Below are 16650 nucleotides of genomic sequence, written 5' to 3' on the forward strand. Positions count from 1 at the left end.
CTTGTTGTGTTACACTACTGGATAGTTGAGCCTCAGATCAGCTCAACAAGTGTTGGTTAATTACCAGTAGCTGTGCAGGCCAAGGTCCTTCTGGCCTAGGATAAACCGTTTGGAAGATGATGAGATGGAATCATCTCAACATTTTCTTTGAGAATGTCCCCCTTTTGCCAGATCAAAGCAAAAAGACAGATGTCATACTTCTAGGTATCCAGGTGAAATAGMTGAAATAGAGATAAAATACCCAAGAAGATTTGTGATAGGTTAAGCCACTTTTTTGCCRATAGATAGCGGATATTTAATCACAGGAGTTTTTCGTATGTACATAAAAGTCTTAGTCGAGGCCCTGCCTTGCTGAGGGATCAACTATCTTCCCTAACCTCTTTAAGTCTACATGGTACATAAGCATATAAGTCGTCGAGCGATACTTTAATTGAATCCATATATGTACGAATGTAGATTCGACCTGACCTTCAAAATACACATGTGTAATTGTCGGCTGTGCGACAATTTGTTCGTAAATCTTGACAAAAAATGAAGGAAAAGGAACTTTTGGTAAAAACTTAAGGCGGATACCAGAAATGGCTTGTTGGATGTTATCCGGGCTCAGAGCGCCGAAGACGCCGAATCCCGTTGACGTCTAAAGATACTACATCGGACGAAAACATCAAAAAATTGGTCAAATGATTTTGGACGACCCCAAAATTAGGGTGTCCGAGATAGCTGACAACCTGAATTATTAAAAAAAAGTTTTGGTGATATCGCGAAAATTGCATCAAATTGCTTTCGCATGAATCGTTTTCTCTCGATTTGACCCCCAGTGAGGTATTCTTGTTCTCAGACCTTATGAGTATGATCACTCGAAAGAAACGACCGATACTGAGGTCGTACAAAAAAACGCTGAAAATATTTATGACAAATTAATGTTTTAATGACTACAATATATCCAACATAATATTGATGTACGACAATAAGAGTTAAATGCAAAAATACAAAATTTTTTTACTAAAAATTTCGTTAACAATAAATTAAATTAATTCGAGTATTTGTTTACCAATAATAACTTATAAGAATTTTCCTAATTGTTTAAAATGCGATTAGTGAACTTTAAGCCAAGTAAAGCCGAATCATTTCTTCACATTCCATGTTAGGATTTCTGCGGCTTGCTGCCTGATGGTATTGGTGGCGGCGGCACGTCCGGCACAGCACTGTTCTTGCTCTTCGACGCATTCTTTATGCTGTCGAAGTCGACAGTCGGTGGYGGCGTCTGTGGTGGATCGGCCGGTTGCGGTTCTGGTTCACTCGCCGCTGCTTCCTCKGGTTGAGCTGATGTTGGATRCTGTGGTGGTGGAGGTGGTGGCGGGGTGACTGCGGGTCCAATGGCTGCAGCTGTTGGTGSTTGTGGAAATAGTGGCTTAGGCACACCAGCCAGCGCAAAATGCTGATGTTGACTGGGGAAATATTGATATGGCGGTAGRTATTGTTCWCGATAACCCGTAATGGGATCATAGATGACCGGATACTGGTTGAAAGCATATGGCGGAAGAGCTACCGAAYTCTGGGGATTACGATTTGGGTATTGCTGCAGCGGTATAAGCGATGGTGGTAGACCATATTCGTTCAAAGGTATCGGCAATTTCTCGTTGGGCATCTGCTTGGGTGGATTCGGTTCGAATGGCGGCATAAAAGCGGGAYTTTTCGGTGGCGGTGGCTGAGTTGGTGGCTGCACGGGTTGTTGCTCTTCGGTTGGTGGTGTTGCTGTGGACGCTGCATCTTCTACTGGCGAACCRTCTTGCGGCGGCGGTTGTTGCGCAGCTGCACTGGGTGTGGGCAACAGYTGTGGTCCACTGTTCGGTGGCAGCTGACCCATGAACTGCGGTGGGATGCGKTGTTGTGGTATTGGGTATGGATACTACGAATATACGGACTTATAGTACACATTTTGATGAAAAATTAAAAAGAATGTGGAACATACCTGTGGACTTGGTGGTAAACCCGGCACGATAGGTTGTCCAAAACGCACCACCGGTGGCGARTAGTAACCATACGGATTATATGGCCCGAAGGGATAGTGTGCCACGCCGCTCTCGTGTATTGTCGGCTGTATAACGGGATAGGCGCGGCTCGAAGTCAGATTATCGTCGGTTGTAATGAGTGCATTGTAGACTTTTGGCGTGCGCCGCAAAGCTGCGCCACAGCTGGAGTAACAGTTGCTGGCTATTACTAGCGCGATTAGTATCTGCAAGACACATGTAAAGTTTCAAAWAAATTTATTAGTTCTTTTCTGAATTTTATGATTTATAGATATTCTAAGCTACGAAAACAATTTGTACCCAGGTATGCGTTTTTTTCTTGAGTTAATAGACTTCTATTGGTGAATAGTAAGCAATTATGTAGACGCTTTCAGTGAGTCAGCCGCGGATAAAGTATACAGGCTCTTGACAGTTGCAGATATGCAAATGAGCTTTATCTAACCGGTTTGCACTTGGCTTCGCCATTGAAATGCGCTTGCTTCATGTTGTGCGACTACAAAGAGGGGTTGCTCGCTTTGGTAATAAATCAAATCTAGAGCAACACCCAAGTTCAATAAAATGGACAACAAAAGCTGATACTGCTGACAATAGYGGCTGCGCGGTGCAATATGAACGCTACGCTTTTGAAACCTTGTTTTGTGTACGCGACTATCTCTAAGTGATTGTAGGTTCACGCTTCGATCTTGATTAATTGCTAGTCAACATTTTGGTCTTAGATTTGCTAATGAAATCCTCTGCTTACGGTCGCCATCTTTACAATATGGAAACCTAAAAAAGTTCATTCTTCAGGTAATCAGTTCCGAAGTTACCAATACTGTAAGCGTGTATCAGCTATCGRAAGATATAGATTTTACTAAAGAAGTCGGTCCAGCTCAGAAGCTTGTTGGAGGCTATTTGGTCGAACCATGCTCGTTTTGCGCTTGTAATAATATTCTAGTATCCTCGCTTATAAGGTTCTAACGAGCGTACTGTGTGAAAGACTGAAGCCCACCGGCAAACAATTTATGGGAGCTTGTCGGTGTAGCTTTAGAGCTGGAAAATCTACAATCGACCAGATATTCACTATCAAATCTTGAAAAATACCTATAAAAGGAAGATCAATACACATCACCTCTTCGTCGATTTGAAAACCGTCTTCCACAGCACGAAAAGGAATTCACGCTATGACTGAACCTGGTATTCCCGCAAAGCTAATACTGGTGAGAAACTGAGCAACACCAAAAGCTTTGTCAGGATCGGGAAGACCTCTCCGAGTTGTTCGATACCAAGCGAGATTTCGGACAAGTAGACTTCCTATCGTGTGACTTCTTCAATCTATTGCTGGAGAAAATAACACGAGCTGCAGAGCGAAATAGAGGAAGTACAGCCTTCGATAACAGTTTATAGCTACTGGGCTACGGCAATGATATTGATATCATTGGAATCAACAATCGGTCTAGAGTGAATGAGGGAAAAACGAAATATTTCCTGTCATCAAACAAAGAGGCGTCGCAGTCGTAGATAATATCGTCAGCGTTAACACCAACCACAACTTCAACCTCGAAATCCAACGCAGAATAACTCTTGCCAACAGGTGCCACTTCGGACTGAGAAAAGAAAGACCAAATTATAAAAGCCACTCATTATTATTATTATTAGAAAGGTTCTGCGAAAGATGTATGGTCTTTTGCGCATTGGCAACTGCGAGTACTGTAATCGATGGAATGATGAGCTGTACGAGATATACGACGATATTGACATAGTTCAGCGAATTAAAAGACAGGCTAGGTCATGTTGTTATACGAAAAGACTCCRGCTCTAAGACAATTCGACGCTTACCCGCCGGAGGAAACAGAGGAAGACTAMGATGTCCACCCTATTGGAAAGACCAGTTGGAGGATTTCCTCTTGAAAGATCTGTTGTACTACGGCAAAATGCATATTGAACTCATATTCGACCGACTTGTTATACACTGAAAATCCGAGACAATCGCTTGTCATATACAATAACAGCGTTAGAGTTATTTGATCCGAAACGGAATTTTTACTTCATTAGAAAATCAACTCATTTAAAATGAGTATGAAAACTCAGCGAATGGAAGCTTTCAGGCAGTGAATCATGATCGATCTTGGGACTGTTTGTTYGTAGTCAATTGCATAAAGCTATTTGCATATTTCTCTTTCAAATGTGTAACTTGTATGACAACAGAACTAACTGAGACACGGTATAGAGACTCAATTGACTAATCTAATCGAACAAAGCACTAAAATTTTCTCTCAGTGTCCGTTCAATTTTCTACTCCCTCGGTAATTATGCGTTTCAATATATGCGAATGCAAAACAAATCTTTTTTATGTCGAAACTGCCAACATTTTATTTCATATAATGACARTAATGACAGCTCGGTTGCCTTTAGTTAGCGACTTAACATTATAATACCGTAATTTATGCTACACGTCTGATACGCCTCTCTTCGTTCATAAGTCTTTCTTCGTGTAAATTACGTTTTGTTTACCTYTCCGCATTATTTATGTGCTTGTTTAGTGCGAGTAATTGTAATTAAAACTCAAATACATATCATAAGATAATGTACAAAAGTATATTTATAGATAAACATAATTGACACTCTTCTAATAGACTGTTATAATGTGATCTACTTACTTAAAGCGTGATTAAATAAAGTAATGGTAGCAAAAAAAAAAAAAAAAACACATTTCAAGTGTATTTAGCTTAGAGATATGCTTTCCACATGCATAATTACTTATGATGAATTCCGATTTGGGAAATTCTAATGGAAAGAGTTTAATGTACCCCGGCATTTAGATATTCATACACTGAACAGCGTAAATTAAGTTAAGTCCGATTTTCGATGACTCCTTCGAGCATTTCGACTGGTACTCGTAACTGGCGTATAGCACGCGTGATGTTTTTCTCCAAGACCGAAATCGATTTGGGATTGTCCGCATAGACTTTAGACTTTACATATCCCCTTAGAAAAAAGTCTAACGGTGTAATATCACATGATCTTGGTGACCAATCGACCGGCAAAAAACGTGAAATTATCTGCTCACCGAAGTGTTCTCTTAACAAATCCATTGATTGATGCGATGTGAGGGAAGTTTCACCGCCTTGCTGAAACCAAATGTCACCGAGATCACAAATTTCAATTTTAAGGCTTCAAATTGTCGGCTTTCATAGCGCAATAACGATCACCTTTGACGGTTACGTTCTTGCCGATATCATTTTTGAAAAGATATGGATCGATGATTTCACCGTCCCACAAACTGCACTAAACCCTTGTTTTTCTGGATGAATTTCGCTTGTTTACATACCCATTGAGGCAAAAATGAGCCTCATGCTGAATAAAATTTGGTTCGTTAGATCTTCTTGAAAATTTTAAAAAGCCCAAGAGCGAAGCGATGTCGCTTGGGAAGGTCGAGCGGTTTTAGTCCTTACACTGAGTAATATCCTGACGTAATATCACCGTGTTTTTTTTGGTGTAAAACGTGTCTATGATAGACAAAAGCAATTAGCGAGAGAGGCGTCTATGTGAGACAATTCATCCTAAGCTACCGGATTTGTAGGCAGACAATGGGGCTGTCATATTCCTGCATGATTGTAACTGACTTTTTAACCAAACGTGAAGCGAGGGTCATCGCCCAGGTACCGGTTTTGGCAAATCCGCTTTGGGGATAGTGCCATGAGTCTATTGAAGTCATTGAAAGTCATTCGCTAAAGATACTGAAGGTCATCCGAGCCGCGGCCTATATCAATTGTATGGAAAATTAAGCGTTGGCAAGCTGGTAGGTGTCAAAAGGCGATAATAAAGATCAGGCGTACCATTCAAAACTGCAGAACCTACTGACAGAAGATTTAGAATAAACCTACAACCTCTTTGAAAAATATAAATAAAAATTAATGACGTCACACAATGCAAAGTAATATACTACCTATAAAGAGTCTAGACATAAACTGAAAAATTTCCACCATTTATTGCAAGTTTATGTCGGGYAGAACCAAATCAAAATTGAGGTTATGGGGAACTCAGTTCATAGCTGTGCATAATTGTGTAAGAGCAAACATAAACATTTGAAATAAATAACAGAAAATGACGCAAAAGTTGGCTGTATACAAAACAATTAAAATATAATATGCCTCTTCTGGGGAAATTATGAGGCATCTAATTGCTTTAAAGCGGAAAGGTCGCCTTTAGTGGGTAACTAGGGCAGCTGGCTGTAAAATGGTAAAAGTAGCAAATCGGCTGAGTCACTAGCGTGTTCTAAGTAAGTATATATACTGCTTTAATTTTACTACTAGTTTCTTAGTTGACTAGCTTTTCATAGCTAAGTCAGCTCATATGACATTTGACAATGGGCTTTCTTAATTGCGSCTTAGCAAAACAAAGCTGTCAACCACAAATTCACTGCATTGCAGATAATTTCCACATATATTTATGCACTATTTTCATTACATAGATATGTGAGTGAATTTTTTCTTTTTTTTTCATTTAGAAGAGCAGTATCGCCAAGTAAAAGTATTCGAATTTGCCTCGACGCTGTTGCATGCTTTAATCATGTCTTGCAAAGCTTTTTACGAGAAACGGAAGTKGAAGTCATGCTCTTGCTTTGTTTGTATATATTAGCTGTATGATACAATGAAATTTGTGAAGTGCATATGTGGGATTTTCCATTTTTCTATTCATACTTTTATTTATAAAAGCCAAGAAGTATTATTGCTCTTATTTCGCTTAAAAAAAAAAGCACAAAAGTGGCTTGGAATCGTAATGTGTAGGAGTCCATTCGGGCCGTTTAAGCCCAGAGGAATATAAAGTGTGTACAGCTGTGTGTGAAAATCCGTGTATGCCTTCATATGGCTATTTAGCTGCTGATTCGATATTTTCTCTTGATTAGCTGTCAGCTGCCGGGTTACTTTTTCGTTTTGATTAATGATGTGTCACAAATCGTATTCGAATATTCCAGTTGCTAATTTCTCATTTAAGAATATTGTGYTTATACTTTTGCCAGATAGTCTGTATTATATTTGACATTATTAAATTGCTTCTAAAATTATTATTTGTATCACAAAGTTTTTATCAAGCATTGCTTGAAGCCATTTCTGCAGGTTGAATGTCACTTTTCTTTGTATCACAAATAATCGATCAATTTCATTGATCAACTATTTCATTGTCATCTTGATGGCTTTTGCTCTTATTTGTTTTTTGTTTTCGTCATGACGACAAACCTTTGCCTCTGCGATTTGCCACTCAGGTAGCGCCGTTTTGATTGTTTGTCGTGATTTAACTGCACGCTTTTCCATTCAACAAACGTTTTCAACCAAAAATAGCTTATTCAAATACGACTTTTCAAAAATTAAGCAGAAAGGCGATATTTTTTTCTTATTTATAAAAAGACCGGAATATGGTTTGTACCAAGTGCTAACCAAAAAAAGAAAAAAAAAAAACAGTTGCTATTTGTTGTAACACCCAAAAGTACCGATTAATTTATTTTATTTTCCGGTTGCCTACCTTTAATTAAAAAGCTAAGAAAGATAATTCGCTTTATTTTGAAATTTTTGTATAAAAAAGCGAAGAATGACACGCAAGGTAAAAATGAAATTTGCGAAGTCTATGGAGACGCTGCTGTATCAGTTCGATGTGAAAGATCCACCTCGCTCTGGTCGATCTATCATTGAAAGAGTCGGTGAAATTCAGGAAAGAATTGACCAGGACCAGCAGCCATGACATCGCTAAGAAACTTAACATTCACAATAATGTGCGAAAAAGATCATGGTCAAAGCGTGTTGAAGCTCAACAAATGGTCGCATTGGAGCCTCGAAAGATTATGTTGAGTGTTTGGTAGGGTTTGAAAGGAATCATCCAGCCTGATCGAAAGATTGATTCTACATTTTACTGTTAACAACTGATGAGATTGAAGCAAGCAACCTATTCAGTCCGAAGTAGGACCTGTTTCAATAATTATTCTGCGTTGTATTTCAAGGCTGACGTTGTTGCTGGCGTTAATGAACCAGCAAGGTAGACGAAATTATCTGCGACTTCGAAGTTATGATTGTCACGAATGCGGCTGTTTCTGTGATGAAAGCAGATATTTCGTCTTGCCTCCGTTCACTATCAGGTCCAAAGYGGAGAAAGTAGAATGACATAGATATAAAAGATTGTACCTTCTCGATTCAKCGCTGTAGTTTAAGTTATTTTCTCCGGCAGTAGATTGAAGAAGTCGCTCGAGAGGGAGTCGGGAATGTATGAAGATCAAGTTAAGTCTGCAAAACTAGTTTGAAATAATGGCATACTATAAGTACTTAGCCTTGGGGTTATCAAGTTGCTAAAAGGTTACTGGCACAAGAAGGATACAGACGTGTTCGCCGATTTTAGAATAATGGAAAAGGAACAATCACGGATGATGATTCGATGCCTTTATTTTGGAAGGAATATCGCACAGTAGAATCAAAGAGCATGCAAGCTTTATATGATATCTTTTCTCTATTTGATGGTGCATGATGGATGGATTGAACGTAAAAGACCTCGTGGATCATCCTGTATAAAATGGGGGCAAAACAGATGTCTGTTCGTGATGTGAAACCATAGAACCACTTTTGGATTGTTTCGCGACCGTCTACTAAACTGGTGTATTACAAAGGCCAAGTCACAATGGTGGACTTTACTTGACGAATATGCTTCGAAAAAGGCGAAAACTGTCTTATCTGGTGAAAAGATGATAACAACCGTTTTCTGTGATTCAAAAGGTGTGATCTACATTTGGCGAAGAAAAGCGTTTTTCCGTCAATAACAACAAGAGCATATTTGCAGACCTCCAGTAAACTTATTTTTCAGACGGGGTTAGAGAAGATATGTACTTAACGGACTATATGAGAGCTAACTCGGTAGCAGTAGAACTATCTAACGAAAAATATCACAGTTGTGTTTTTTGTTCGTAAACTTCCAGCCACTTATTGCACAGAGTTGGCGCTGTTGTAGTTTCATGATAATAGGACTTCACGCTTGAAATTTCATATCAGCACAATAAATGATATTAAAATACCTACCACCATTATATACGTACTCCAATAGTTAAGAGGCGATGGTGGGTCTTGTTTTGCGATTGGCTTTGCTTGGTATTCAAATATGCACAACTCAAAAGTGAACTACATACATATGTACACATATTGGGCGCGATAAAATTCTATAGACAAATTCAATTATCATTATCACAATTAAAGCAAATACAAAGCGAATTAAACTATCGTATTGTATTTCAAATGCCTTTCTTACTTCTTGRAAACTAATTGTCAATTATGATATTAGCTCGCACTCTTGTTGTTGCTCCCTAAAAATGAATGTATTTTCTAGCAACTTCCGCATTGAAATGAGGAAACCGGCGGGTGTGAACGTCGCTAATGCATGTTGTTGTTAAAGCAAAAATATCAATTCAACAGCCAAATCGATCGGATTTCAATGTAAAACAATAGAAAAAGTAAGTTAAACGCTATAAAAATAGATTTGCCACTTGACTACCGAAATTCCAGCTAAAATTATCGCAGACCGTGATTTTGATTTTTCCGAACATTTTTTTTTTAATTACTGTTATTTGTTGTTGCGAAATAATAATATTGTTATAAATCTTATTGCTTTGGCACGCTTGTCAACATTACATTAACATTCTCTGTATAAGCTATAGAYACATATAGTATATATAYATAYATAATTATGTTTATATACTTATATGTACAAGCAATGTATTTATGTACGAGTATGTTAACGGAACTTGCAAGTCACTCTTGTCTTTTACCACCACAATTTAGATTGCATGTAGCATATGCAAATTTGTTTCTCAAACCCTCCCATGTGTGACATTGTGGCGTGGCATGCGGCTTGGGGCTTGGGGCTTGGGGCTTGCGGTGTCTGTGAACGTTTGCTCCGAATCGATTTGAAAATATTCCGGTATATTTTAGCTTATTTGTGTATAATATTGTATAATATGTGTTTTACCATGTATCTGCCCGCAAAGTTTTGAGTATTTTGTTTCTTATTCAGCTTAGCGCTTAACCCCAGGCGTCCTGAAGCTCAAGGCCAATGCTTCGTTCTTTGTTCTCTAATGGACTTTGAWATTTTGTTATATAAAACGATTGAGTTTCAAAGCAAATTCACACTGTTTTAGTTATTATGCAGTTATTGATTGGTAAGTCTGTGAGTATGTTGTCACTGATAAGAAGCTGGTTTGTGGTTACCGTTATTTTTTTTTAGCAAATATAGGTAACTTATGAATTATTACAATGTAATACTAAGATTAGAATTTAATTAGTATACAAAAGTAATGTTTTGCTAACGCTCAAGTTGCGCGAAAGACCATTTGCATTGAAACAAGTTTGCTGCTTAAGTCTTCTGTGTTCAAAGAATCGGTTAAGTTATTTTGCATTTATTGGCTGAAGTTGAGAAAAAATTAAAATAGGACAAGAAAAAAGTTAGCTTCGGCTGCACTAAGGCTATGATACCCTTCACAGGTGCAGAGCTTAGCATTATATGCATAGCTAAGTCTGAAAAGGTATCCCGTCAACGGATTGAAAAAAAGAGAAATCTTCCGCTAAATCTTTMTAGGCACGTTGTTTGATATAAAGAACATCAAATGGCAACTATACGCTTTGGTGATCCGATCTGAATAGTTTCTTTGGATTTGATAGCGTTGCGTTGAACAAATTTAGTTAAGATATCTTGTCAAATAAAAAATAAAGGTCATACAAGAACTTATATTTCATCGCTCAGTTTGTATGGAAACTAAATACTATGTTGGTAAGATACTGGCGTTTCCGACTGATTAAGCTGCAACTTGGAGATTAAAGGACGAATAAAAAATTGCAGAATGATATCCTCAAAACTATGAAACTTGGAAAAGTCTTTATTTGTATTGCTTCGATTCTCATACTTGTAGATGTAGAGAACTTTGGATTTTAGATAATTTAAGGATATGGATTGCCAATACTAATCACACCAGCTACGGTGAATAGATTATAAGAAAGACTAATGAGCAAAAGCTTCATAACCATCCATATAGTCATGGAATTAATATATTCGACTTTTTTGAAGGGATACATAACTTTAAGAATACAAATTTGGCTCAAAGAACCATACATCCGCCCATATTACTAATTTTTGACCTTTTTTGGTTCATGCTACAATGCTCAAATAAGGAAACACTCTGTTGGTTCATAACTCTGCTTTTGCAAAAAAAAAAAAAAAAATTTCTTCCCCATCATAAATGTCTGTGGCGGTCCATTTTGTGAATTCGTTTTAACTTTCCTTACGCGTTTAACCTCTTGCCAGCGAATAAACGAAATGGAAAAGTGTGAAGCATGAAATCAAAGAAGAAAACAACAAACAATTTGACACACTCCTACCCAAAGTATTAATAAATACAAATGCTCCACTTATGCACATGTGTATGTATGTATATACAATGCTTATAAGCTCTCATACAAACCTTCCGTTGCAGCATACTCTAGCGCATTCCCACTTATCCGACATTTTCTCTAGCAATAAGCGCTTAAGCAATGTATCGATTTTTATTACTTTGGTCTGTGCATGCGCGCCTACCTGCCATATGCGGTATTTGCATGTACTTGACCTCAGCTACATACATACATACATATATCGAGTGGGCGCTAAGTGAGCTGACTTGAGTGGTGAGCAGACAAGCTGTCTGCCCCACTAATTGACTAACGGGCTGCTTGAGTGACTGACTGACTGACAGAAATGTTAGAAAAGTGAAAGTGTAACAAAAAGTCAAAGGAGCGGCAGCAATTACAGATGAAACGATATGCTCTTAGATGCTTTTGTTATTGGTTTTGTGCACAGTTTATTGTTTTTAGCTGTTGGTTTTTTTTTGGCTTATCGACCATATATGAATCAAAGTGTTGCAATCGTTCAAATGACTAAGTACTTTTTTATTTTTTATTGAATTTATTTCTTTTGAATATTCGGATATACATATGTTTTCAATGAAAGTTTTATAGTGAGATTCATCTCCAACTTCTMTACAAGCGTAACTGAAAAGATATTGGAAAATTAAACCGCTATGCACCATATCGAATTAAAGGATAATTTTCAGATTTGACCTCCAGGGGTTTGAGGTCGCCTTAAATATTTTGTTTATAAAAAAGAGGCTTAACAACAACTGACTTTGATATTCTTATCAAAATTTTAATAAATATCTTTGAAAAGCTTCTCTACCCTCTAGATGGGGGAATGCTTTCAAAAATTATAAGTCACAGTACATAAACTATTTATTCAAAATTTGTCGAAACACTACTAAAAACAAAAAGTTTGGGATAACTGGAGTAAATATAGAAATTTATTAAATTAAAATAGAGTAGARGAGAAGACAATCAACATTGTTCCGAATATGTAAGTAATTKTTTGTCRAAGGTYTMCCTTCCGCCKTTTTGCCTTTTGAATTTCGCGGCTATGTATGAAGTGCTACAAAGCTCGTATTTGGCAATACTATAMATCTTTGAGAGGTCTTGACATAACCAACAAAACGTCGCTTWGYAAGATTAGTTTGGATAWTGCGTTCAACAGTTMTAGACRTGTAAACAYGGAATTCACTAACGCCGAAATTCGTGCTATTTTAAAGTTYGTTAAMGGCAAATCCGCTAGAGAAACTTTCCGTAAGACACCATRGAGAAGCCAGCCGGCGGAAGACCTATGACGACGAATACCGATCAAATCATGGAAACATCGAGTTACACCGGCATGTGGCATTTCGTGACATCGCCCAGAAGATGGAAGTTAGTCACCGAACCATATTAAATCATCTGCAGAAGGCAGGATACACAGAAAAGCTTGATGTTTGGGTGCCGCATGATTTGACGCAAAAAAAACTTTCTGGACCGAATCAACGCCTGCGATGTGTTGCTGAAACGGAACGAACTTGACACATTTTTGAAGCGGATGGTGACTAGCGACTAAAAATGGATCACATACGACAATATCGAGCGAGGACGGTCGTGGTCGAAGGCCGGTGAATCGTCTCAAACAGTGTCCAAGCCGGGATTGACGGCCAGGAAGGGTTTGCTGTGTGTTTGGTGGGATTGGAAGGGAATCATCCACTATGARCTACTCCCATATGGTCAGATGCTTAATTCTACCATCTACTGCGCACAACTGAACCGTTTGAAAYAGGCGATCGACCAGAAGTGTCCAGAATTGCCCMAMAGGAAGGATGTAGTRTACYACCAAGACAACRCCAGATCACACACTTCGTTGATGACTCGWCAGAAGCTACGGAAGCTCGGATGGGAGGTTTTATCGCWTCCACCATATAGCCCGGATATAGGGCCAAGTGATTACCACCTGTTCCTGTCCATGGCGAACACCTTTGTTGGTGTAAAGTTGAACTCAAAAGAGGCTTGTGAAAAGTGACTGTCCGAGTTCTTCGCAAATAAGGAGGGGCTCTTCTACGAGGGGGTGTTATGAAGTTGCCGTCTTGATGGAAACATATTATTGAACGAAATGGCGCATATTTGAATAAAGAGCAAAAATCGGAAGGGAGATATTTAACAACCTAATATTAACAGCATTAAAAGTATTCTAATAATTGGCAATCCATTTTGAGAAATTTCGGATCCCGTTGGTCTCTTGTCCGATTTTTAGGAAGACCTTCRAAAAAAGTTGCCCGGCGGAGAGAAAGACTTTTCTCTCATGATAAATGTGATCAAAGTATTAGTCGAAACTTTGATTTTGACAAAATGACAGCTTCCCAAAAAAGGAGTTTTGTTGTGGGAAAAATACAATTAAGAACGGCTTTAAGTATATTGTTCAAATCTTATTATTTCGATCAATACCTGGCAAATATATTAAAGAAGTTTGTGTAAAGATTTCAAGTTGATTGGTCCAACCGCCTCRGAGGAATCTGCCTCACTGACTCTGAAAGCAGTGTTTTGAGAAAAAGTTTTTGAAGTTTTGGGAGCCAATTACGCTACAAAATTCTTGCAAATACGCTCATATCTCTGAAACTGTCTGCCGGATCAAGATCAGTTTTTTTTGAACAGTTTTAACACATATATGTAAACAAATATGTGTAAATATGTGCAAAAACAACAATCGCTTTTTTGAAAATCACAAGTGGATATAACCGATTAAAACAACAATTTCAACCAATAATTCTTTAAAGAAAGAAAAAAAAAAGAAAGTGAAAAATCCATTTTGTAGTTAAAAAGTATAGTTTCAAATCCTAATAGTAATTCCAAATGAAAAAAAAAAATAATGAACTAATCTCTGAAACATCAGTTTGTTAAGTTTTACAATAAAGCTTATCTAAATAACAATGTAGTCACGCAGCTCTCTCTAATGCCATTTTTTTTATCAAATTTTTCGAGCCAACTTTTAGAAGATTTCAATTTTTGGAAATAGTCCCTAAGTGGCGTGTTTTAAAATTCATTAATGTTAAGTATGGTATGGTATATATAAAATTATGCTAGAAATCTCAACACAAAGAAAACATCTGGATCCTTGTCCTAAATCATAATTACATAGAATATAGCAGCTTTTTTCAATGGTTCTCAAGTTAATGTTCTYAAAGTAGCACCACTTTAGTTGTTTTGGTTTATATTGGAATAAAGTGAATATTGTGTTTTGATAAAACATTTTAACCCGATGGGTAGAAAAACAAATTATTTACAATCTGCTCCAGCATATTCAATGATAAAATACTATTTTTCTATAAGCGTGCGAGCACAAATTAGGCACCACTTTCAGGAAGCCCATAAAAGGAAGTAACGCCACGAATTAGACACGAAAAGTAACTGACTCGAAAAAGAAATGAGGRCATAAAGATGGAAGCAAATTCCTACATTGAATTGCTTGAAGCTTCACGCCATCGAAGCGTTATCAGACTGTGAAAGGATTATTACAACAAATGCATTACTCTAGATGGAGATTATGTCCATTCAAAAAACATAATTTTATTGTTAAGCTAAAGGTTTTTCAGTCCATATAAAATCCTTAGCCATTTTCATTGATTTTCGGCTGCACCGAAGCTATAATACCTTTCRCAAATAAAGAAGCTTCCATACAAGAGCTTGCTTTGGGTCGTTCTGTTTATATAAGGCAGAGAGATGKKCATGGCTAAATTAACTCAGCTCGTCACGCAGATCTTTTGTATATATGTATGTACTTTATAGAATCTTCGATGTTTCCTTTTGCGTATTACAAATTCCGTCGCAGTCATAATATACACTGCCCAGGGTATTCATAAATATGTGTATATAATAAATATAAATATTTCTCAAACAAGCACAACTCTCCAAACACCCAAAACTTTTCAATAACACTCACCTTCGCATCCATATTGCAGCACTCCGATTGCTTCAGTGCAGTGAGCTGTTGTTGCTTTCGATTTCGACAACTTCTGCGTACTTCAGCTGTCACTCACTTCTAACTTTTCTTATTTTTTGTAAATTATTTGTTTACTTATTTAATTTGTGCAGTTTATAACTTTACGTGTYACTTGTTTAAGTTCCCTGTGCCACTTAACGTTTTATGAATTTAAAAATATATTTTTAATTTCAACACGATTTTCGGTAAGGTCTTTCCACACACACACGTTCGTTCGCTTTCAAAGGATGTTCRTTGCGCATGCGCTGTGCTGTCCTCAAGCCCGCCTGTCACGTTTCCAAAATATGTGAGTTTATGAATAATTAAACGCCACACCAGCGCTCAAGGAGTCGAGTATGCAAATTTCTTATATTTTTACAGAACACGTGCATCTAGATGTGGTGCAAGAAGCATGAGAAAACGCACRCTGCAAGTTGCGAAATTGTCAATAAATTAATTTTTTATTTGTCGCTTTGCTCGTGCGCTGCGTTCTTGTACGTGATTTGCAGAATGTTTCACTTCACTTGTCTAAACTTGAACCGCGTCGCAACAATTAGTTCACTTGATAAAAAGCGCCTTCAAAATTATAATTGCATTACTGTTAGAGCGGTTGAAAAATATTCCCGTTTCGGGTGCTGTCGCCGTCAACCCAAAAGCGCACACGTTTCGCGTCGAATTGAACCGCTCAGCGAGAGCAGCGAACCTTTTATACCTTTTCAGCGCTTTCCAGCGGCAGCAGTCACGACGAGTYGGCCAGCGGCAACTATGACAACAGCAATAACAGCAGTAAGGWACACAACAACAACATTAACAAATSTGACTTTGATTTTGACTCGTTCGCTGTTAGAAAACTATATTGTTGTAGTTGTAGCTGCTMCCGCTAAGGCGGCGTTGGAGTAGCGGCTGCGTCAAATCGTGTCTTGATCTTGCTGCAGCAATTAAAGCTGTTCATGAGCGTTAACCGGCATAAAGTTGGTTAACGGCCTGACATGCACATTTGACAGCAGCGGCCAATGTTGCTRGGTCTTTGCTAAACGAGCGTTTTGTTGTGCTCTCAAGCGCGCTGCAAGCTGGCTGACTGCTGTTGCTGTTGTTGGCACAAAGAGATTCTTGTACATTCCGTGCGTACTTGCCCCAAACTTAAATACAATTTTTTTACTGCGACTTTRTTTACTTTTTTAATTTTATTCATATTTTTCTTGTGCCGAATAGTTGTTAAATGTTGCAAACTGAAMACTTTTGGCYAAAATTTTTYAATTAT

General features: G+C 37.9%; 1 protein-coding gene across 1 annotated transcript; it reads right to left on the reverse strand.

The window, feature by feature from the left end:
- Nucleotides 1-974: 974 nt before the first annotated feature.
- Nucleotides 975-16076, reverse strand: LOC108972864 (vegetative cell wall protein gp1). Its single transcript, XM_018939744.1, has 3 exons — nt 15351-16076; nt 1973-2236; nt 975-1909 (listed from the first exon to the last, which is right to left on the reverse strand). The coding sequence occupies exons 1-3, from the start codon at nt 15360-15362 to the stop codon at nt 1145-1147; spliced, it is 1041 nt and encodes a 346-aa protein (XP_018795289.1). The 5' UTR covers nt 15363-16076; the 3' UTR covers nt 975-1144.
- Between the last annotated feature and the right edge of the window lie 574 nt (nt 16077-16650).

The sequence above is a fragment of the Bactrocera latifrons genome, unplaced genomic scaffold (assembly GCF_001853355.1).
Source record: "Bactrocera latifrons isolate USDA-ARS-PBARC rearing strain unplaced genomic scaffold, ASM185335v1 scaffold_432, whole genome shotgun sequence".
Taxonomy (NCBI): Eukaryota; Metazoa; Arthropoda; class Insecta; order Diptera; family Tephritidae; genus Bactrocera; species Bactrocera latifrons.